Source organism: Belonocnema kinseyi, chromosome 7 (genome assembly GCF_010883055.1).
Source record: "Belonocnema kinseyi isolate 2016_QV_RU_SX_M_011 chromosome 7, B_treatae_v1, whole genome shotgun sequence".
Classification (NCBI taxonomy): Eukaryota; Metazoa; Arthropoda; class Insecta; order Hymenoptera; family Cynipidae; genus Belonocnema; species Belonocnema kinseyi.
In genome coordinates this window covers 61169696-61194730 of record NC_046663.1, presented here as the reverse complement: position 1 = coordinate 61194730, position 25035 = coordinate 61169696, and the positions used below count along the sequence as shown (strand labels likewise).

Sequence of the window (25035 nt, the reverse complement as noted above, 5' to 3'; positions counted from 1 at the left end):
TTTCACAAAATTAAAGAATTATCAACTAAAAGGTTGAATTTTGAATCGACAAGATTAATTTCCAACTAAAAAAGGCGAATTTTAAATAAAATTCAAGAATTCTCAATCGAAAAGTTGAATTTTCAAGAAAGAAAGGAAACTTTTTTTAATTTTCAAGAAGTAATTCAACTTTTAAGCATAAAGACGAATTTACTATGAAAAACACGAATTTTCAGTAAAATTCCAAAATTCTCAAGCAAAAAGTTGAATATTTAAGAATGTAGTTCAACTTTAAAACCCATTTTCTTAATTTTTAACCAGAAAATACGTATTTTGTGAAAAATTAAAGAATTCTCAACCAAACAGTTGATTTTTCAATCTAAACATTAATTTTTTAACAAAAATATTAAGTTACCAACAAAAACGGCGAATTTTCAATTTAAAATTAATTTTTAAACAAAAATTCCATCCTCTCCCTAGCCCGACACCAAGCGAAGGTTTTGTGAGAACACCCGCCGCCCTCAAATTGAAACGTAGTTTATTAGTGATCCCCGACCTACCTGGATAACAAGATTCTCCTACAGAATCGCAATGATGTCCACTATATCCTGCGCGACAGAGACACCTGTATCCATGTTTCACAGCTGCTTCCTGGCAAATTCCTCCATTGCGACAAGGACTTTCCGCACAGGTTTCGCAGGTCGTTATTCCAGAGCTTTCAGTTTGTTGGCCTATCAGGTCAACATGCGTATCTCCGATGACCAGTTTGCTGATGCAACCAACAAAGCCCATCATTCCATTCCGGAAAATCTGCCGATTCACAAATTCATTGACAGTTTGATTCCGTGGCACTCCTCCGATGTAAAGAGGTTCTTTGAGGTCCAGAGTCTGCTTTCTTCCTGATGCAAACACCTTGAAAGGACCTTCTCCGTCGACCAACATACTTCCTTCTTTGCGGTAACGTTGGATTTTTATGGTGTGCCAGGTACCAGGAGTGATGGACCTGTTTGCTCGGATTTGTGCTGGTCCGGATCCAAGGTCGAATCTGGAAATATATATATTTTTTTTTTATAAAAAAAAAAGGTAAATGAGTACCAGGATAATTTTGACAGTGAATTTATTTTTTGACCGAGTATTTTACAAATTTTAGAAGAAAAATCTCTTCAAGTTCGATTTTAACTGTTTTAAAAATAATTTCTTTGAATTTTTATCATCTTGAATTTTGATATCCTTTATTTTATAATGCGTAATTCAAAAATTCTTCGCTTAAAAAAATTTTCCATTTTAGATTTTTATTTTTGAGCGCACATTTTTTATTTAAAGAATTTTGAAATGCAGTTTTGAAGACTTGAAAAATTAAAAATTATTAGCATTTGAAATTTAAAGTTATAGATACAAAACCTTTTCAGTTGACTAACAAGTAAATAATAATTTATTTTACAAGAAGATTCGGAATCAGTTCAAAATTTAAGAATTTCCAGCATGTAGCAGTTGATATATTTGAATCAAGTAATTGCATTTTTAGCCACAAAAGATAAATTTTTATCTAAGAGGATTAAATTTCTAATAAGAAAAAGGAATTTTCATCTAAATACATGAATTTTTAAAGAAAAAATTAAACTTTTAATTAAAAAAGATAAATTTTTAACCAAAAATGGAATAGTTTAATTTGCAAAAAGAAAATATTGTCTTTAAACAAACATGAAACGAATTTTCATCAAAATATTAAAATTTTCAACCTTCAACTCTTCCGAACGAAAAATGTAATAGTAATTGCAGAAAATCCGTTTATTTTTTGGATAAGAATTATATTTTTTACATAAAATTTAATCATTCTATTTTTTATCGAAAATGTATCTTTTTTGGGTGAAAATTCGACTAGTGATTTGAAAATTAATATTTTTTATGTAGAAATTTAACTAGTTGTTTGAAAATGTGTGTACTTTGTGAAAAAATCGCCTTTTTTGTAGGAAATTAATCTTTTGGTATAAAGTTCAACTATTTTAAAGTAAGATTCATAATTTAAGTTGAAAATGCATCATTTTGGTTGAAAATTAATTCCTTCAACTGAAAATGTGAATGTCCATTTTTGATTGAAAATTGATCTTTTCTTGTTTAAAATTCAACCATTTGGATCAAAATTCGATTTTGTTTTGGTAGAAAATTATCTTTTTCTTTGCAAATTAATCTTCTTGTTTAAATATTCTTCTTTTCGGTCACAAATTCAAGTATTACAGTTAAATATTTATAATTTTAATTAAAAAATCATCTTTTAGTTTGAACATAAAATTACTTCAATCATTGAAAACTTGTTTTCTCTTTGGATGAGAAGGACTTTTTTACGAAATTTAAAATAATTTTGTTGAAAGTTTGCTTATTTTTGGCTTCATAATTATTTTGTTTTTTAAATTGAAAATGTAATTATTCTTCCAGTTGAATATTTCACAATTTTAGATAAAAATTCATCTCTGTGGTAGAAAATTAATTTTTTGACTGCAAATTTCATTATTCAATTTTTTGTTCAAAACTGATCTTTTTTCGTTAAAAATTTATATTTTTGGTAGAAGTTAATCTTTTTGGTTGAAAATTCATCTTCCTGATCAAAAAATCAACTATTCTAGTTAAAGATTCATCATTTTAGTGGAAAATTTATCTTTATGGTTTAAAATTCAACTATTCTATTTACAATTTTAGTAGAGAATTCATCACTTTGTTTGAAAATGTAACTATTTTTTTGAAAGCAAGTTTTTTTTTGTTGAATTTTATTTTTTTCTTGTGAAAAGTAATTTTTTAACTGAAAATTTATCTTATTTTAATTGAATATTTCATAGTTTTAGTTGAGAATTCTTCTGTTTGGTTGAACAATAATTTTTTCAATTTAAAATTAATTTAAGTTTCGCGCGATATTTACCTTTATTAGTAAAATTTAATTTTTTGTTGTGAAAATTCAACTATTTTAGTTGTAATTTCCTCATTTTAGTTGAAAATCCGTTTTTTTTAAAATCAAAATTAGTTTTTCCAACTAACAGTTTAAATATTCCAATTTTCATTGGAAATTAATATTTTTGAGTGGAATATTTAAGCCCGGGAAAAACAGGGAAATGATGGTGAATTTATGTTTTAACCGCGAATTTTAAGAAAAATGTTAGAGAAAAAAATCTGTCCAAGTTTGATTTCAACAGTTTTTTAAACAATCAGCTGAATTTTCTTCCTTTTCAATTATAATATCATGATCAGTTTACAATTTGTGACTCGAAAATCTTTCACTTACAAGTTTTCCATTTTGGATTTTAATTTTTAAGCATACATTTTTCATTTAAAGAATTTTAAAATGCAGTTTTAGAGACTTCAAAATTTAAAAATTAGTATCGTTTGAAATCTACAATGTTGGGTAAAAAATCTTTTCAGTTCACCAAATGTGAATATACATTATGTTGATTTAAATTTTTTTTAATTATTTCAATTAGAAAGTATTAGTTAAACAAATGTAAACGCCCTATTGAAACTTTGTTAACTATTAAAAATTTTAAAGTAACTTCAAAATAATATATTCATAATTGAAGACTTTTATTAAATTAAAAATATTGTTTTAGTCCAAAATTTGAAAAAAAAAATTTATTAAAAAAAATAACAATTGCTTAATATTTATAAATATTTGATTGTTCATCTAAAATCAGTTACAAATTTAATTTTTTTGTTGGAGAAAATGTAATTTAGAAGTAAAATTGGTTAATTTTACTGCATAATAATTTTTCTTAATTTAGAAAAATTGAGAAAAAATTCAGTAGCTTTTTAACAATGATGAAAGGTTTCAAAAGAATAATGAAAATTTTCTTAAGATTCCTAGGGAAATTGAAAATGAATTAATTTTGAAAAATTAACTTTAAGAAAATATTTAAGAATATTTAAAATGATTTCCAACATTGTCAAAAATTAATCTGGAAGATTTTACGAAAATATTTATAATTTTGCAGGATTAAAAAAAAATTGGTAAGGAATTCAAATAGTTTTAAAGCACGTTTAGAATTTAGAATGAAAGTAATTTCACTTCTTATTTAAGAAGTAAATATCTATTATCATAAACGATGAAAATGCAACAAAAAATGTAAATTTCCACGAGAAAAACCGGGAAAAATCTGGAATTTTTTTTTCGAATTGAAGAAATCTTAGTGTTGACTTACGAGAGAACTGGATATCCTTCGACGATTGCGAGAGCGAGGAAGTCTCCCTTTCCGTGGAGGCTTTCGTCGTTATAAAGTATCAATCCATCGTAATTCTCTGCTTTGAATGAGACCTCAATATTGAATTTCATATAGGCTTCTGAGAGCGGTGCGAGGGCAATGAAACTTCTCGGAGCTTGGTGGAAATATGGCACAACTCCAGTTACGACTAGAACATTTGGAACTTCGAGTGTCTCTTGGCCATTTTCTGCCACACAAATGTAGGTTCCTGCGTTTTCGGCCTTCACGTTTTCGATCCTTAATTTGTTCTATTAAGAACGGAAAATTATTAGCGATAAATTATTAATTAATAATATTTTAACAGTTTTTTCCGGAATTTAAAAACTGTTCAAGGAGTTTCGTAACTCAATAGTCCCTTAAGAAAACAATATACATATTAGGAAATTCAGTGCCTACAATGATTTTCCAGTAATAAATTAAAATTTTTTTTTTTAATTTTAGACAAATCATGAGAAAATATTGGAAAGAGTGATGCAAAAAATAGAGAAATTAGAAATGAATGATTTAATTTACATAAGATTTTTAATTATTTCAAGGGGTTTCTACAGGGTTCAAGTAATTTAGAAATTTTCGAGGGCTATGAAGGATCTTACAAACGTTTTTGAAGGTTTTTAAACATTTTAAGTTTCAAGAGACTTTAAAAATTTTAAGGAATGCCAAAGAATTTTGTGGAATTTCCAAAGATTTCAAGGTATTTCAAAGAATGTTAGAAGATTTAAGGGATTTTATAGGTTCTTTAATTATTTAAAAGAATTTATGGAATTTTAAAAGATTTTAAGCTATTTTAATAGATTCCAAGTAATTTCAAGACTATTCAATAATTTAAAGAATTTTAGGTTTGATTTTAAAGAATTTCTTGAAAACTTTGCGAACTAAATAGAATTTCAAAGGATTTAAAAATATTTCAAAGAAATTTACAAGGTTTTAAGGATTTTATTGAATCTTCGAGGATTTAAAAGATTTTCAGAAATTTGAAAGATTTCTAATGAATACGAGTTTTTTTTTTAGAAAACTGTAATGCATAAATTTAAAGCATACTAAAGAATTTTGTAGCATTTTTTAAATATTTCAAGGAATTTTATAGAACCCCCAATTATTTTTAAGAATATAGTGTATTTTAAAAGAATTTCGTAAGACTTTTAAATATTTTAAGTTCATTTCTAAGGGATTTTTTGAAAAAATTGGGAAATAAATTTAATATAATTTCATGTTATTTAAAATTATTTCTATTTATTTTAATGAACTGCTAAGATTATACATATTTTTAAATATTCCAAAGGATTTCAAGGTATTTTCAAGAATTCAAGATTTAAAGGATTTTATAGGTTTTATAATTATTTCAAAGGATTCACAGGATTTTAAAGATTTTAAGCTATTTTAACTGATTCCAAATAATTTCAAAATATTAAAAAAATTTTTAAGTATTTCAAATAATGTTGTTGAGTTTTTAAATATTTGAAGCTCGATTTTAAGGTATTTGTACAGAAATTTTGCAAGTGAATAAAATAAATTTAATTTCAAGAGCATTAACGGTATCTGGAAGAACATCACAAAATGTCAAGTATTTTTTTTATTCTACAAGTTTTTAAAAGATTTCGAAGGAATCCCAGAGATTTCGACAGTTTTGAAGGAATTCCAACAAATATTATAAGATTTTCAAAGATTTTAAGCTTCATTTTAAAGGAATTCTAAAGAACTTTAGTAAATAAATGAAATTTGAATGTATTTTTAAGTAATTTTAAGGTATTTCACAAAAAATTTACAAGATTTGATTTAATCTCCAAGGATTTCCGATTTCTAGGGATCTGAATTTTTGTATAGAAAACTTTAATGGATAATTTTAATTTAATTTATACTCAAAAAATTTCTAAATATTTAAATAGATTTTTACGAATATATTTTAACATCTTCAAAGATTTTAAAGAATTTCCAAAGATTTAATTAATTTCGAGGGATTTCAAAGAATTATCTAGCATTTTCAAAGATTTCAAAGGATTTAAAAGAATTTCTCAAGATTTTATATCTCATATTATTTCAAAGGATTAAGGATTTTTGAAATATTTTAATTTATTTTAACAGACTACAAATAAAATCAAGAGATTTAAAAAATTCCAAGGGACTTTAAAGAGTTTTATAAGGTTTCCAAAGATTTTAGTAACGATTTTAAAGTATTTTAAGATATTTGAAAGTATTTGAAGAAATTTTGCAAGATTCAAAGGATTTCATTATTTAATCTCGAAAGATTTCTACTGAATTTTAATGGATTTTTACGATTTCCAAAGATTTGAAGCTATTTCAATGATTTTAATTATTTCAAAAGAATTCAAAATGGTTTAAAGATTGCAACGTAATTCTACTGATTTTAACATATTTTAAAGATTTTATTGAATTTAAAAATATTTCCAAACATATCAAGGAATTTCGGTGAAACTTCAAACGATTTTGAAAATACCAGGAATCCCAAAAAGATTATGGGAAATTCATTATAAGAAAATAATTACAGGCCTATACAGATTTTCCTGTAATATTTTTTGTAAAGGCAGCTTGAAATGTTGCATTATTTAATATTTTAATAATAATTTAAATAATAACTTTAAATAATAATTTTTTCTAAATCAACTCATGTCTTACTTCGTATGGATCAATATTCGATGGCATTGTTCCCTCAAGTTTCTTCCAGTGGAATTTGATTGGAGGACTCAAATTGGGACTGCAGTCCATTTCAATATCTGATCCGTAAGGAGCTGATACGGTTTCAATTGCTGGAGCATCGGCAGTACCACCTGTTGAATTATTAAAAAAAAATTCAGAATGGAATACAAAATATTGAGATCTGAAAATTTTCGAGGGGGAAACAACTCATAAAAATTCGATCCAGTATAGATGGATTATAGCGAATTATTCTGGATTACCTAAGATTATTCCGGATTACTATAAATGTAGATTACATAAAATTATCGAGAATTACTCCGCCTAAAATATACTCAAACGAATTTTCAACCAAAGAGGATTACTTTGCAGCCGACACAATACATAATAAATTTTCCACAAAAAGTGGAATAGTTAAATTTTGAGTTAAAGAATTAAATTTCAACTAAAGAGACGAATTTTCAAATAAAATGATGAATTTTCAACTGGAATCGTAAACTTTTTAGTTAAAAATATATTTTTTGACCAAAAAACAATGATTTTTCAACCAAGCCGTTGCCCTTTCAATCAAAATGAATACTTTTTTTTTAATTGTCTAATTTTCAACAAAAGTAGATTAATTGTTAGCGAAATGGTTGAATTTTCAACCAAAAAAATTAATTTCAACCCAGAAAATTTTTCTACTGAAATATACAAATTTTCAAGAAACTAGTTATTAAATTTTCAACCAGAAAAGATTTATTTTCAACACAAAATGGAGTAATGACTTCTCAATCACAAAAATTAATTTTTTACAACAAAAAAACGAATTTTCAATAAAATGATCAAGTTTTTAACCAAAGAGATGACTTTTCAACTAAAATTATGCGCGTACCACCAAAAAATTAATTTTTAACATAACAGTTCCACTTCCAAGTAGTTGATTTTTTAAGAAAAAAATTTAATTTTTTTATGAAAGACGAATTTTCAATAAAATACATGATTTTTCAAGCAAAAAATGAATTTTTAACCAAGAAAATAAATCTTCTACCAAAAAATTCGAATTTTCAACACAGCTGTTTAATTTTCAACAAAGTGGTTTAATTTTTAACTAAAAAATATCAAATTTCAACCAAAAATGGAATATTTCCCTATCAATTAAAAAAATTAATTTTGACAAAGTAACTCACCTTTCAACCCAGCAGTTGAATTTTCAACGAGAAAATTAATTTTCTACTAAAAACTACTAATTTTGAACAAAGAGACAAATTTTCAAGTGAAATCATTCATTTTTAAGTAGAATCGTAAAATTCTCAGTTAAAAATATATTTTCAACCAAACAGTTGCCTTTGCAACCAAAAAGAAAACTTTCTAACTAAATTCTTCAATTTTCAACTTCGTAGATTAATTGTTAACTAAAAAGATCAATTTTCAAAGAAAAGTATTTTCTACCAAAAATTACAAATTTGTAATACAATACATTGATGTTCAACCCAATAGTTGAATTTTCAAGCAAAAGAATCTCAACTTTCTACCAAAAAAACGAAATTTCAACAAAACACATTGATTTTCAACTACTAGAGAGAAATTTTCAATCAAAAGTAATTTTCAACTTAGAAAAAAGAATTTAAAAAAACATTGTTTCTGCTAAAAAAAACACTAATTTATAACAAAATACATAATGCTTCCACCAAATAGCTTAATTTTGAGGCAAAAGGATGAATTTTCACGCGAAAATCCTAAGCTTCTGCTAAGAAAACAAAATGTTAACAAAATACACGATTTTGCAACTAAAAACAATTTTTCAGGTAATAAAGTAATTTTCAACAAGACAAAAAATGAATTTTCAACCATATAGTTCAATTTTATACAAAAAGTTCTAAATTTATTACCAAAACATTAGAATTTTTAACCAAAAAAATTACTTTTTAACAGAATTGTAAGAAAATCATGAATTTTTATCTAAATTTTCAAGCAAAAATCCTAAGTTGCAGCTAAGAAAATAAAGTTGCAAACAAAATAAACGATTTTGCAACAAGAAAACAATTCAGTGAAAGAAGTAATTTTCTTCAAGACAAAACACGAATTTTCAACCATAAAGTTAAATTTTATACAAAACTAGCTGAACTTACTACCAAAACATTAGAATTTATAACCAAAAAATTTACTTTGTAACAGAATTGTAAGAAAATTATGAATTTTCATCGAAAAAGTCGATTTTTTACCGAAAAAGAAGAATTTTCAACAAAATACGTGTACTTTTATATAAAAAAGATCCATCATTAACAAAAAATGGAATATCTAAATTTTCAAACAAAAATCCTAAGTTTCTGCTCAGAAAACCAAGTTTCAAACAAAATAAACGATTTTGCAACTAAACAAAAATTTCAGTTAAAAAAGTAATTTTCTTCAAGACAAAAAACGAATTTTCAGCCATAAAGTTCAATTTTATTCCAAAATTGCCAAATTTACTACCAAAACATTACAATTTATAAGAAAAAAAATTTAATTTAAACACAACTGTAAGAAAGGGTATCTAAATTTTTAGTCAAGAATCTTAATTATTTTTAAATTCAACAATATGGTTTTGAAAATATTTCGATTATTTATATCGGATTAACAGAGTTTTTTCCCCTCGGGAAAATGCATTATGAAACTGACGATACTTACGAATTATGTAATCGCAAGCATGAACAAAGATTTATTTATATTTATATTTAATTATCGGAATATGGATAGGCGATTTTATGAGATAAAAATTACCTTGGACGATGAGGTCATATTCTCCATCAAAAATGCCTTCCACACCATTTGCTGTACATCTGTAGACTCCACTGTCACTTACAATTACATTTGAAAGCCGCAAAGTATTATCATAAGCTCTGGCATTTGGCGGTAAACTGATTTCATTCAGAGTGGACCAACTAAATCGGGGATTTTGAATACCCGAACTTGAACAAATCAGATCGACTGTATCGCCAATATTGACGAGTTCCTGAGATGGTCTGATGGAGACGTAAGGCGTGGTGGCAGCTAAAAATAAAAAAGTTTGATCAATAACTAGGAATTTTAATCTCTTTTCCGGACCACATGGATGACTAAATGCATTTAAAATCCCTTTCCGATTATGCAGTTTGCACAAAAAAAATATTTTCAGGTCATTAGGAACATTTTGGATATTGAAGCCAAAATGTTTATGAGATAATTCATATTTTTCGTGTGTATACACTATCTTTGCGAAGAAATTTTAAATGGTTCTAAAGCTTGGTTAGATACTAAACAGGATTTTTAAAGAGAATTCTCCTGATATCACTACGAGACGTACACAAACACGAAGAATTATTTAGAACCCTCTTTAAAATTTCTATTGATATGAACCTATAATATCCGTCTTCATTTTTCATGACACAATTTAGAAAATTTTAAACAGGGTATGAAATATGTACATGTATGTGCAATTTTGTTTCTGGAATTACCATTCCTCCATAGACAAAAAAAATCAATTTTGAAAACGTAGGATTTTCAGATGGTTAACTTCAAATTCGTATTTTTCACCATCAAGAATTTGGAAACCGAAAGTCGCGAAAAATAGTCTCTGATGTTCCATTATTAATTTTAATTTTCTCGAGGGAGTTGCTAAAGAATTTCAAATTGAAATTCCAGGTCTTCTCTAGGGTCTCAAAACTACCGGGAAAATAAAAAATGAGTATGTTTTAAAATAAGAGTATCCCTCAAGAGTTATTCTGGGATATCGCCAAACTTAATTATCAAAATTCCCTGATTTTTCCTTAACTATTCATAAGATTTCAAAAAAATTAAAGTTGAATTAGAAAAAAAATCGAAATTAATTGAAAAAAACTTCATTCATCTAAGTAAAATGATATAAAATTAGAGAAATTCAAGAAAAAAGAGAAGGATTTGATCAAATTTATACAAATTCGAGGCGAATAAAAATAAAAATTCAAGTGGATTGGAAGCAATTTAAAACTATCAAAACATGCATTTAGTAAAGTAAGTTTGAAATGACTTAAAAAAATTAAGCGAATTCAAAAGAAATTTATGAAATGCTTAAGAATCCCATGTAAATTTCAAATCATTTCAAATGAATTGCAAACAAATATTTGAAATTATTTTCGAACATTTGATACTCCACTAAATCCCTCACTTCTGAAATCCTGGAAAATTTAGTTATTGATTATGATTATTGATATCATTGAGAGCTTTTAAAATCTTATAAAATCATTGAAATCCTCAGAAACTTGATAAAATCCCTTGAAATATTTTTAAATATCTTTTAATCCTTTGAAAAATTTCTAAATATTTTGTAGCGTTTAAAAATTCTTTGGAATTTTAAAAAATACAATAAAATATCCCAAATCTTTTTAAATATTTTGAAATTTCTTGCAAAATTGTTAAAGATCTTTAAGATTTCTTCGAATTTTTAACAATACTTTAAAATCTTTAAAATATCTTCAAGTTATTGAAATCAATGAACTCTTTCTAATAAACTTTTAAAATACCCTAACAAATCTTTTGGAATACCTTCAAATTATTGATATCTATGAAATCTTTCAAGGAAACTTTTAAAATACTCTTAAATATTCCTTAAAAATATTAAATACTAAATTAAATTAAATTAAATAAATAAAAAAATTAAAATACTCTTAAATTGTTAAAGAATACCCTTAAATCTTCCAATTTCTTTGGAATACCTTGAAATTATTAAAATCTATTAAAAGTTCCTTGGAAATTGTCAAAATACTGTAAATTTTTTTTAATTCTTTGAAATCTGATTAAATTTCTTTAAAAAAATTCTAAAATCTCGAAACTCTCTTAGAATGTTTAAAAATACTCTCAAATATTTTTAACTCCTTTAGAATACCCTTTAATTCTTGAAATCTACGAAAAATTCCTTGGAAACATATATAAAACACAAAAATATTTATAATACTTTAAAATCTTTCGAAATCCTTTGGAGATTTTTAATGCTCTTTAAACTGCCTTGGAATTGTTTAAAAATTCTCTCAAATATTTCAAATCTATTTAAAATCTTTCACATACTGAAATACATGAAACGTTCCTTGGAAACATTAATAAAACACTAAAATATTTCTCATTATTTGAAATATTTCGACGCCCTTTGAAGCTTTTTAAAGATCTTGAAACTTCTTTCTACTTTTTTAAAACTATCCTAAAATATTTCAAATCCTTTGAAATATTTTTAAATCACTTGATATTTTTTGAAGCTCTTAGAAATGCCATGAAAAATTTTAAATACACTAAAATCCTTTGAAACCCCTTCAAATTATTGAAATATAGTAAGAATTTCTTAGAATATTTTTAAATGCTCTAAAATATTTGAAAAGAATTCAAGAAAATTCAGAAATATGCGACATTATATCACAAATGATTTTGTAATTCAGGATATTGCTCAGAATTCCGCAGAGAATAATAATCATAAACTAAAAGAAAGCCCTATACGTGAAAAATTTGAACTTGATGTATAATTGTGTTTTATTAATGTTTTTTGATATTTTCTTAATCACTAATTATTATTCAGTAACGCGAAATTACCTAGTCATTTTAAAACTAAATTTCAACAAATTGAATTTGTTTAAACATTTGTTTTTCAGGTAAGTCGCGAAATGAAAGTATTTTCTAGACATTATGAGCACTTTAAACAATTATAAAAATAAAATAATTTGTTTGAATAATTTACAATTATTTAAAAAATATGTGTTCAAAATTTAAGAAATTTAAATAAGACCAAAATCCAAATTAAAAATCCCATTTATGTTATTTTATTGTAATTTGATGATAATAAAAATAAAAAAGACGAAAGAAAAACAGAAGGAAGGGGATGTGGTTGGCTGCCTTCTCATTTTTCTTTCCTCTTTTTTATTTTTGTCCCAAAATGTTATTTGTTTTTTTCAGATTACAATAGGATTTTTTGTTTTTGTTTATTAGTTGCGGTCCAAATTTTGTCGTTGGATTCTTGTTTTTTTTAACAGAATTTTGCATCTGTTTAAACGAATTTAAATTATTTGAATAATTGTATTTAATTTCGATATAATATAAATATAATAGTAAAATTATTTGAACAAATTGTGACATAGTTATAATTTAATTAAGAACTCATAACATCTAGAAAATCCATTCATTTCTCAAATTACCTGAACAAAAAACACAGTGGGCACAAAATTTGGTGACCTCTTTACGACATGGTTACGACATCTTTACGACAACTTTACGATATCCTATGCCCATGTCGTTACGGTGTCTTTACCATATCGTAAAAATGTCGTACCGACACCGACATATGATGTCGTAAAGATGTCGTAACGTTGTCGTAAAGATGTCGTAAAATGTCGTGACGTCGTAAGACGTCGCCAAATTTTGTGCCCACTGGGAAATGTTTAAACAAATTGAAATTGTTGAAACAATTGAAAATTAGTTAATATACGTAGTTTATTACTAATTCGGATTTGGAGAGTGATCTCCGGCGACTCTATTATGTTAAATTCATGTCGTTTGTGACCTTTTTTTCTAATTGGATGATAAAAAATGAAAAATCAGAGACGTCTGACAGAAAAGTGTGCAATAAAAATTGGCTTGTGAGCCAAGAGGGGAAAACTGGGAAAAGACGAACTACAAAATATAGAATATAGACGTCACACGACACACAGATCTCAAAACAAACCACGTCGTTGCTGGAGAATTTGGCGGAATCGCGTGATGCGGCAGAAGCGTTCGTCAGTAGCGTCGATGCACTGAACATAGCCGTCGCAAAAGTAATCCAACGGAACGCATAGTTGATTTCTGCATTGATAATCCCCCTGTCTGCACTGCGATCGGTATACTGGCATGCAATCCGCAAGCAAATTAACTACTAAATCATAACGCTAGCTTTTTAAAAAAACCTAGTCTGATGGAAGACTGATAGAACCATGGTAGCGATGATCCTGTCGCAATTTTATTCATTTATATTCTTTTTTATTTCATGTTTTTTTATTACCCAACACCACTTTGTTAATAGAATGAGAAGCTTCATGATATTTGTGTTAGTCTCGTATAATTATTTCTAGTTTAAATATAGCTATACCAATGGATTGATCCAATGTAACGCGAATAGATTCTAACAGTGAAATACGATCTTGATTCTGTCATTTACGAAGAAAATTTGGAAAAGATTTATTTCATTATTTCGTGGTTTAATGCGAGGGTGGATTCAGAATATTTTTCGGACGGGGCGATTGTGAATTTTATTTAAAAAAGGTTTTCAAAGTGAACATAATAAGGCGATAAATTCCACTTTATTTAGATTTTTAAATTATAGCGTTCACAATCATAAAAAAAACCTGAAGGCTTGTGCATATTTCAAGATTAGAAATTTAACAATGTATAAAATACAATTTGATCAAAAATTCATTTATTTGAAAAATTTTTTGTTTTAATTAGACAGTTGTGTGGGACAATTAATCTAGTTGGTTAAACATTCAACTATTTGATTCAAAATTTATTTATTTATCGTTTATTTATTTATTATGTATTATTTATTATTTATTTATTATTCAACGGCTATATACAAAATTCTCTTTTCTGCATTTAAATCAATGTTTTCCTAAAAAAAGTTAACTATTTAATTTTTTGATCAAAAGTGATCTTCCTGAGAATTTTTAGTTATGAAAATTAATATTTTTGGGTAAAAAAATTCGACCTTTTTTTGGATAATTCACCCTCTTGGCTTAAAAATTCAACAAGTTTGTAGAAAGTTCAACTGCTTTGTAAAAATTCGCTTTTATGAGTTGAAAATGGTTGTTTTTCAAATAAAATATTTAAATTCCTTTTTTGGTTAAAAGCAATCTTTTTTAGACTAAAAATTCAATTATTTCGTTAAAAATTCGTCGTTGTAGGTAGAAAATTAATCTTCTTTGTTGAAAATTTAACCATTGGATTAAAAAGGTAATCATTTTGTAGAAAATTATCCTTTTTGAGAGAAAATACATTTTATTAAACGCAACTCTTGGGTTAACAATTAATCTCTTTTGGCCGAGAATTAATCTAATTTGGTTTAAAATTCAATTTTTTTTAAAAATATTCATTTTTTCGGATTGAAAATACATCCTTTTCATTTGACAATTCAACAAGTTGGTAGAAAAGTCAACTATTTGGTGGAAAACTTAACTGTTTTATAAAAAATTGACTTTTCTGAATTAAAATTATTCTTTTTTCAATGAAAATTTAAATGTTTTATTTTGGTTAAAAAGTGATCTTTTTAGACTAAAAATTTAACTAGTTCGCTGAAAAATTCGTCTTTTTTTTGTAGAAAATTTATCTTTTTGGTTGAAAGTCCAACTATATAGTTAAAAATGTACGAATTTTGTAGAAGATTAGTTTTTTTTAGAAGAAAATCAATTTTTTGGTTAAAAAACAATATGTTTTAGTTGAAGATTCAAATAAAGTGTTGACGATTCTTTTATGCTTTTTCGTCAAAGATTCATATTTTTAGTATAAAATTCATCTTTGATTGAAAAATGTACTTCTTTCTTTAAAGCTTCCTTTTTTGGGGTAAAAAGTAAGTTTTTAAACTGAAAATTCAAATGTTAGATAACTTTTTATTAAAATTTCATATTTTTGTAGAAAATCCAACTCTTTTGTATAGAAAATTCGTCTTTTTATCTTAGAAATTCAATAATTTAGTAGAAAATTTTCAAGTTGTGTAGAAAATTGATTTTTTATTGAGAATTAATATTTTTTAGTGATAATTTAACTATTCCTTTTTTTTGTTAAAAACATATTCATTTTTAGTTAAAAAATTCAACTATTTAGTTGTATTTTATTTAAAATATACTTTTTAAGTTAAAAACTACTTTTTTTTAACTTAAAATTTAACAATTTGATTGAAAATTAACTTCTTTGTTGAAACTTCATATTTGTGGGTCGAAAATTCAAATGCATTGTATAGAAAATTCGTCTGTTTGCCTTGAAAACTCAACATTTTTTAGAAGATTCGTTTGTTTTATTAAACATTAATTTTTTAAATAAAAATTTAACCTATTCCATTTTTGTTTAAAATAGAATCTTTTTAGTTTAAGAATTCAGTTATTTGGTTGAAAATTTATGTAATTTGTTGAAAATTTGCCTTTTTTCTGGTAGAAAATTAATATTCTTGGTTAAAAATTCAACTCTTCGATTAAAAGTGGAAATAGTCTTTTTTTTGTAAGAGATTCATCATTTTAGTAAAAATTAATCTGTGATTAAAAAATGAACTTCTTTATTGAAACTTCTTTTTTTGGGGTAAAAATTAACTTTTTAAACTGAAAATCCAACAGCTTGATACAATTTTGTTAAAATTTCATATTTTATCGTTGGAAATGCAACTGTTTTGTATAGAAAATTCGTATTTTTATCTTGGAAATTCAAGAGTTTAGAAGAAAATTTTTAAGTAGTCTAGAAAATTGATTTTTTTATTTAAAATTAATCTTTTTTAGTGAGAGTTTAACTATTCCTATTTTTGTAAAAATAGATTCATTTTTAGTTTAGAAATTCAACTAATTGGTTGAAAATTTGTACAGTTTGTTTAAAATATGTCTTTTTGGCAGAAAATTAATCTTTTTAGTTGAAAACTCAAAGATTTGGTAAAAAATGTATATATTTTATTGAAAATATATTCTTTGTTGAAACTTTACACTTTTTGTCGGAAATTCAAGTGCATTGTATAAAAAATTCGTCTGTTTGTTTAATTGAAGATTAATTATTAAAATAATAATTTAACCTATTCCAACTTTGTTTAAAAATTATTTTTATTTGTTTAGGGATTCATTAATTTGGTTGAAAATGTATGTAATATGTTGACAAATCGCTTTTTTTGATAGAAAATTAATAATATTCGTGAAAAATTCAACTACTTGATTAAAAATTACGTATTTCCTCAAGAATTCATATTTTTAGTTTAAAAATTCAACTCTTTAGTTGAAAGTTGAACTATTTTCTTAAAAATTAATTTTTTGCTTAAAGATTCATAATTTAAATAAAAAATGCATCTATTTGATGAAAAATTGAACAACTTTATTAAAATGTTCCTTTATTAAGGTGAAAATGTTTTTTTCATCAGAAAATTTAACTATTTGATATAAAAATTGAATTAGAATACAAATTTTCAATTTGGTTTCCTAAATATTGAGGGAATCTCTCCTCACTGGATCCACCCTTCGCTGAATGCACATAACAGCAATTAATTTTAAATCTAAAAATTCAATCCGATGCAATGCAGAAAAGCGATTTATAATTCGAAAGCCAAAATCATGAAAAGAAGCTACAGCCAAATTATTCACTGCGAACCTATGCGTTGCTTAAAAAACTATTCCAAAGAAAACATAGCATTTGGAAGAATAAATTTGGTGTCTGAATACTTACGGCTGACGCTCAAGTTTATAAAATCGCTCGAAACACCATTTCTGTTACTCGTTTTGCAAGTATATCGGCCACTATCTTCAGGTTGAACTTTGTAGAGTTGTAGATAATCTTCTCCAGCGTGTGAATTCACAGGCAGAGGTTGACCTTCTCTGCTCCACTGAATAGTAGCTGGTTCCTGAGACGTGCACCTCAATGTAATTGTGCTTCCAGGGAAAGTTGATATGTCTCTTTCCAAAGCTCGAACTACGTTTTCTTCGTCTTCTGAATGAAAATAAATAAATTAAGATTCACAAATAGGCCTGCGATTATAAAAAAAGAAATGGACAGGCATAATTTTTAGCAAAATAATTAAATTTTTAACAAAATAATTGAATTTTTGACTAAAAAAAAATCAATTTTCTCACAGAAATTGAATAGTTAGCTTTTCATTTTAAGAAATTAATTCTTAGCGAAAGAGATTAATTTTGAAGTAACCTGGATTCGCATAGCGTAAAATACCTTGATTGCTTTGACAACAAAAATTTAGAACTTGATTTATTACAAAAGAAGAAAATAAGTTTTAAAATGTTCGCCTGAAGAAAAATTATTAATCAATTTTGTAAATAAAACGTAAACTCTTTTTTTTCATTTGAATAAACTAATCCGTTCCGTGTTCAATTTTTTACAAAATACTTGTATTTTCAGCCAGATAGTTAAATTTAAGAAAATGATCAGTTTTCAATCGAAAATGGAAGTTACATTTACGGTTAAAAAAAATAACTTAAAAAAAAACGAATTTTCTACCAGATAAATTCAATGAATAAAGAATTTTTAACGTAACAGATCAATCTACAGTCAAATAAATTAATTTTTAAGAAATATGCTTAATTTTCTAACCAAAAAGACAAATTTTCAACAAAATACAAGAATTTTGCACACAAAAATTGAAATTTCTACGCGACACTGTGAATTTTTAACAAAAAAGTTAATCTTCTACTATACAGATAATTTTTAAAATAAATTTTTTAATTTTTAACAAAATAATTAAATTTTATATCAAAATTATTGCCTTTTTAATTTAAAATTTAAATTTTTAAGCATAACTGGAATAATTACATTTCCAGTTAAAAAAAATTTTTAACAAAAAAATTAATTTTCTTTAAGTTAAACTGAACGAAAAAAAGACGAGCTTTTAACAAAATATTTAACTATGCAGCCAAAAAGATTAATATTTTACTCAAAAAGACGAATTTTGAACAACATAGATGAATTTTCTACAAAATAGTTTAATTTTGAAATCATGACTATAAATTTTCAACAAAAAAGTTAATTTTCTAACAAGTAGTAAATTTTTCAATATAAATACTTTAATTTTTAACCATATAATTGAATTTTCTACCGAAATAGTTATGTTTTCAACAAAAAGAATCATTTTCAAATATTTCCAAATTATATTTAAATTAAATATAAATTAATTAAAAATTTTTAATTAATTTTCTATTCAAAATTTAAATTTTCAACTAAAATTATATAAATTTAAAAAATTGAACGCAATAAACGAATACGAATATTCAATAAAATACTTGAAGTTTGAATAAAAAAAATGTATTTTTAACTAATAAGATTAATTTTCTAAAAAAAAAAAAAAAAAAAACAGAAATTTTAAACAGTATATATGAATTTTCAAGTAAAAAATTATATTTTAACTAAATATGCAGTTGAATTTTGAAGTTAAAAAATCAATTTTCAACTAAAAATATAATAGTTTTGAGTTGAAAAAGTACATTTTTAATCAAATTCTAGAATTTCCACAAAATCCCTTAAATCTGATGAAAATTGTTAAAAACCTATGAAATCTTTGTAAATGCTGCAAAATTCTTTAAAGTTCGTTGAGATTTCTTAAATCTTTAGTAATTATTTGGAACTTTAAAAAAAATTATCGCAAAAATCCATTACAATATGTTGAAATATTTTTTAATTCTTGGAATACAAATTAAATTAAAATTATTTAAAAGTTTTCGGTAAAAAAACGTTTTCTGGAATCCTTGGAGATTTAAGACAATAATTTAAATCTTGTGGAATTTTTTAAAATACCTAAAAATCCTTTTGAAATTTAATTCAATTTATTTTTCATAGTTCTGTAGAAATACCTTAAAATCGAGCTTAAAATCTGTAATATTTTGGACATTTTTGGAATCTTTTAAGATAACTTAAAAAATTGTATTAATCTTTTAAAATCCCGTAAATCCTTTGAAATAATTGTAAATCTCATAAAACCCTGTGAATCTTGTGAAATTCTTTGGATCCCTAGAAATCTTTGAGAATGCTACCAGATAAATTTAAATTTTTGTTAAATTTCCATATTTTCTTGTTATACTTTGGAACTTTTTAAAATATATAAATAATAAATATATAATCCTAATAATTCATTAAAATATATAGAAATATTTTGAAATCCCTTAAATATAAATTAAATAAAAATGTTCTATTTAAGTTTTTTATACAAAAATTCTTGTGGAGTCAAAATATACTTTAAACTCTGTGAATTTTTTCGAAAAACGTTGAAGTCTCTTGAAATTACATTTAATTTAGTTTATTTACAAAATTTGTCCAGAAATCCGTTAAAATCTATCTTAAACTCTTTAGAAATTCTACAAAATTTTTTGAAGTCCCTTTAAATGTATAAATCTCTTGACATTTTACGGAATCTGTTAAAATTACTTTACATCTTTTAAAACCCCGCAAATCTCTCAAATATTGTGAAATTGATTTAAATTCCTAGAAATCTTTTGAAGTTCTGCAACATTTTTTGAAATTCCTTAACAAATTTCAAATCTTTTGAAATTCTTACCAATATTTTTAAATAACTTAAAATCTTTAAAATCCTTTGCAATTTCGTAGGATTCTTTGCAGCCTTTACAATTTTTGAAATTGGTAGAAATCGCTTGAAATAATTTGAAATTCTACTTTGAGTAAACAAATTAATCATTAGTTTATGGTTTTTCAATCTTTTTGAATACTTTTTGAAATATTTCAACATTAATTATTTCCCGTGGTGTACTTCTAAATGATTATTTATTTTGAATTATAGAAATACGAAAGAATATATTAACCATTTTTTAATTATTTGAACAAATCTAATTTCAAAATTTATTATTTTCCTTCCGCATTTATTTTAAATTGAGCATGGATTGCTTAGGAATAAAAATTGTTTAAACATTGACACTACGTTTTTAACCAAATCTACTACTCGAAATCATTCAATATTATGTTATTAATTTTTATCCCAATAATTTCCAATAGATTTCAGTGTAATTCAACGGATTTCAACAATTTTCAATTTTAAGAGAATACTAAAAACGATTTTAAAACATCACATAAAATTTTCAAAATTCCCAGAAACAAATCTCGAAGATTTCAAGACGATTTTAGGGGTAATTTAAGTTAATTCAAAAGATATTTCCCAATTTTTACATTTTAAAATAGATAACAAAACATTTTAATACTTTTAAATATTTCTGAAATTTTATAAAACATTTAATTTTTTCCAAGGTTTGAACGGTCCTAACAATCTTTTAAACTGGTTTAAATTTTGCCTGCAATTGTATAATCTCTTCTCAAATAAAAAAAATTTATTTAAAATTGTCTAGATTCTTTTTTTACATATCTGAAATATTACGAAATCTTCTCGACTAATGAAAAAACGTAACCTTATGGATTAATCAGCCCTGTGCATCTATCCATATTTCAGATTTTAACTTGACCCCGCAACTGTCCTAAGTTGATTATTTCCTAATATCTCCACCGCGGCGCTAGTTGCCCCATCACTCCCTGTTTTAACATAGAAAGCAATGGGACTAAATCACTTTTTTAATTTTTTAGTAAACAAAATGTTATTTCCATGCAAAAAATTCTTGAAATTAAAATAACGTTACTCATTTAACATCTAAAAATACTTTTCCAATGAATATATGATGGATATAATTTATTTCTAATTTAATTAAAACAAATTTACATTTGAAACCATTTTATTTAATAATAAGTGAAAAAGAAAAAAAGAAATTTCTTTAATTGCTCTCCTTTCTCATTGTATCCTTTCAAGTCTTTAAAACAAAGATCTTAAAACATCGATTATATTTGCATCTTGGATTATTATTATTATTACACCATTAAGCCATTTCCCTTTCGAGGTAGGCGTGACTCACTCGGCAGGGGAAAGTAGTATTGTGTGGAAGGAATAGAGATTTTTCAGATTGATCCAGAATTCTCGTGCTATTTGAGTAAATAACACGTTCGTTCCGCAACACTGCTTCGACCCAGGTTGCTGATCAATCTCTCTATGTTTTTTTTTTCATCAATTTGAATTATTGAATAAACTATCTTTAATGTTCTTTACATATTTTTGTGTTATTTGTTCATGAATAAAAATTTATCTCAATTTCACTTACATTTTTCTCATTATATTCAATAGTGTAAGTGCTCACTAAACTCTCAAATTTTAAGTTTGAACTTGTCTACTATTAAAACTTTTTTCACAAAACTATTTATATATTTCATTGATATAAATATTATTTACTGCGTTTGCAGATATAAAGAGGAAAAGAAACATTTTGTTTATTAATTTTTTTTAAAAACTGTTATACTGCCATTGCTTATAATGAAAAAAACAGGAAATGATGGGACAACTATCGCCGCGCTGAAGATATTAGGAACTAACCAACTTAGGACACTAAGGGATCACCATGTTGTTTTCAGATGCTACACAAATATCTCAAAAATGGGGTATTGAACCAGTCTTTGTAGAAAAACGGTAACCAAAGCGTAAGAAACATTTTGATATTAGTCAAGAATTTTTTTAAATCAATGTCTGTAATCACACCTTAAGGTGTCTATGATCTACTTAGACATACATTTATAGGGCACAATTGCGAAAAATTACATAAAGAGCATACTGGGTGTTTAGTACCCAAGGGTATGCAAACATGTGCTGTGCCGATGGTATCAGATAGTTTTTTAGAAGAAAATCAATTAATGATGTTTAATCTATCTAGTTAAAGGAGAAAAAGGTTTCATAACAGTTTTTGAAATTTAAAGTAGTTAAAAAAATCCTTTTTGGGAAAAAATTAAAAAATACTTCTTTCACCCCAAAATTCATGACTTTTGAAGTTTTTGCTATTTTTACTTTGTTACTTCGAGATACGGCGCTTCAAAAATAAAATTCGTCTTATAGTGTTCGTTCCAAAGAAGGGATTTATTCTAAAAAACAAAAGCTTCAATCCAATGAAAAATGAAGCACCGTACTTTGCGTTATTAAACGATTTTATTGACCTTAAACTGCGTATAAAAATAATAAAAATAATGTGAAAAGACATAGAAAAATAGATTTTCATGTCGTTTGTTAATCTGGCGCCATATGTTCCATTTTCTTGAGTTTGGTACGTTCTGTTAAAGCGCAAATAAGTCGCTGGGTGTTTGACACCCAGTATTCCCTTTAAGGGTGAAATACAGCTTCATGGAAAACGATTTTTCAGAATTAATCCCTTAAGGATTTATTTAATTCTGCATGTTACAGTATTATAGCTACTTGCGAACTATAATGCATTTTTTTTATAATGATTTTCTATAATTATTTTTCTAGAATCATAAAATCGGTTCACAATTGCCACAAAATAAATGCTTGATTTAAAAAAGATTATGATGTTGTAAAATTACTTTACCATTTACTAAAACTTCAGCGACAGCTTCAATAGTTCCATGAGGATTGCTAGCTACGCAGGCGTATCTTCCAGCGTCGGAATAAGTGATTCCGTGGAACTGAATAAATCCACGATCGCGAGTTACAGAAGTGGGCATTTCACGACCAACGGCACTCCAGTCGATCTTTATAGGTTCGTCTCCTGAGGCTAGGCACAAAATGCTAGGATTTTCTCCTGGACGAACAATCTGTCGTGAGGGATTCAATTCGATCTTAGGAACGGCTGAAAAGATAAGTCATATTTAATTATTCCAGAATTTATAAGCCCTCTTTCCCATATTTTCCCCATCCCATATTTCTCACATCCCCTTTATCCCGTTACCTATTTCTCGCTTCCCATATTTCATCTATTTGCCTTATTTCCCCTTTGAAATAATTCCTCCTTCTTCCCCTTTTTCCCATAAATATCTCCTTTTTCTTGTTTTTTTTTCATTCAAAGGCGAACTGGATTTGTAGAACCAAAAAAAAAATCCAAAATTTGTTGGTTCAAAGTTAATTCTTTTTGGTTGATAAGTCTATACTACGGTCTACTATTTCAATTTTTATTCGGAATTGATCTCCTTTGTTAAAAAATTGTGCTATTTTGGTAAAAAGTCTTCTTTTTTGCTTGCAAATTTAATTGTCTTGGACAGAAAATTCATACTTTTTGATGTATGATTGATCATTTTTGGTTGAAAATGATCTTTTTTCTTGAAAATTAAACTATTTTCTACAAAATTCGTCTGGTAATTCATTTTTTTAATTGTATTGTTGTTTATATAAAATTAAAATCTTTTTTTCTTGGTATATGAGCTATTATACTTTCCATTGAGAAATCATCATTTTTTGTTAAAAATTTAATTGTTTTGTTGAAAATATGTTGTTTTGTTTGAAATAACAACTATTATATTTATCGTTAAGAATTCATCATCTTTGATGAAAAACTAAACTATTTTGTACAAACACTTTATTATTATTATTATTTTAAATTAACTTGTTCAATGAAAATTCAACTATTTGGTTGAAAATTACACTTTTTTGATTTAATTAAACAGTTTTTGATTTGAAAGAAAAAAAATTTTTTTGTTTAAATAGGAACTATCATATTTTTTGTTTAGAACTCATATTTTTTGCATTAGAAATTAATATTTTTAAGAGAAAAGACATATTTCTGGATTGAAAATTCAACTATTTATTTTTGCTTTATATTTTTTTTGGTTTAAAAATTCCATCATATTATTGAAAATTCACCTTTGGAGATTAAATAAAATTGGCAGTTTGGGCTAAAACCCCAACTATTTTGGTGTAAATTTCTTTTTTCGGGTTTGAAAATTAAATTTTTTTTTAAACATTGGAGATTTAAGCTTGATAATTCAAGTTAAACAGTTAAATAGGTTTTCAAAATTAATTTCACTCCAGTTTAATTTTCTTAAATTTTAATTTTTTGTTGAAAATGCAACTGTTTGAATGGACGATTATTCTTTTTTTTTAATTCAATTGTGTTTTTATATAAAATTAAAATCTTTTTTGGTTAATACGCCTGTAGGGTATCTCTTTTAATTGAATAACTTCGCCATCTGACATGCTAATTATTGGGTATCTCAAAGTTATTAGAGCAATGTTAATGAAATAGAACAACAAATATCAATTCATTTTATTCAGAAATTTTATACTGAGGTCTAAAATTAGTTATTTACTATAAAATTTCTTGTTAAAATTGAATTGAAATTCAAATTTCTTCCCAATAGTTCCAAATCGGTGGCGCTGCCATAGCTACCCAACAGGCGTATATATCAGGCAATCATCTTTTTCAATTGAGAATTTACATTTTTTTTGTTAGAGTTTAAACTATTTTGTTGAAAACATGTTGTTTTGTTTGAAACTAAACTTCTTCAAATGCAAATTCAACTATTTGGTTGAAAATTACACTTTTTTGTTTTAATTAAACTGTTTTTAATTTGAAATAAAAAACATGTTTTTGTTGAAATATGAACTATTATATTTTTTGTATTAAAAATTAATATTTTCAATAGAAAAGTCATCTTTCTGGATTCAAAA

At 25.5% G+C, this 25035-nt stretch overlaps 1 protein-coding gene across 1 annotated transcript in view; it reads right to left on the bottom strand.

Annotated features, from left to right (window-relative positions):
* LOC117176826 (basement membrane-specific heparan sulfate proteoglycan core protein-like) overlaps positions 1 to 25035 on the bottom strand; it is a 642506-nt gene that overhangs the window by 30355 nt on the left and 587116 nt on the right. Inside the window, exons 46-52 of the mRNA XM_033367162.1 lie at positions 22961 to 23221; positions 17265 to 17525; positions 13549 to 13737; positions 9612 to 9881; positions 6852 to 7003; positions 4161 to 4468; positions 540 to 1024 (exon numbers count right to left, since the gene is read on the bottom strand). Of these exons, the coding sequence (XP_033223053.1) occupies positions 540 to 1024; positions 4161 to 4468; positions 6852 to 7003; positions 9612 to 9881; positions 13549 to 13737; positions 17265 to 17525; positions 22961 to 23221 (1926 nt within the window). The remainder of the gene's footprint in view (positions 1 to 539; positions 1025 to 4160; positions 4469 to 6851; positions 7004 to 9611; positions 9882 to 13548; positions 13738 to 17264; positions 17526 to 22960; positions 23222 to 25035) is intronic.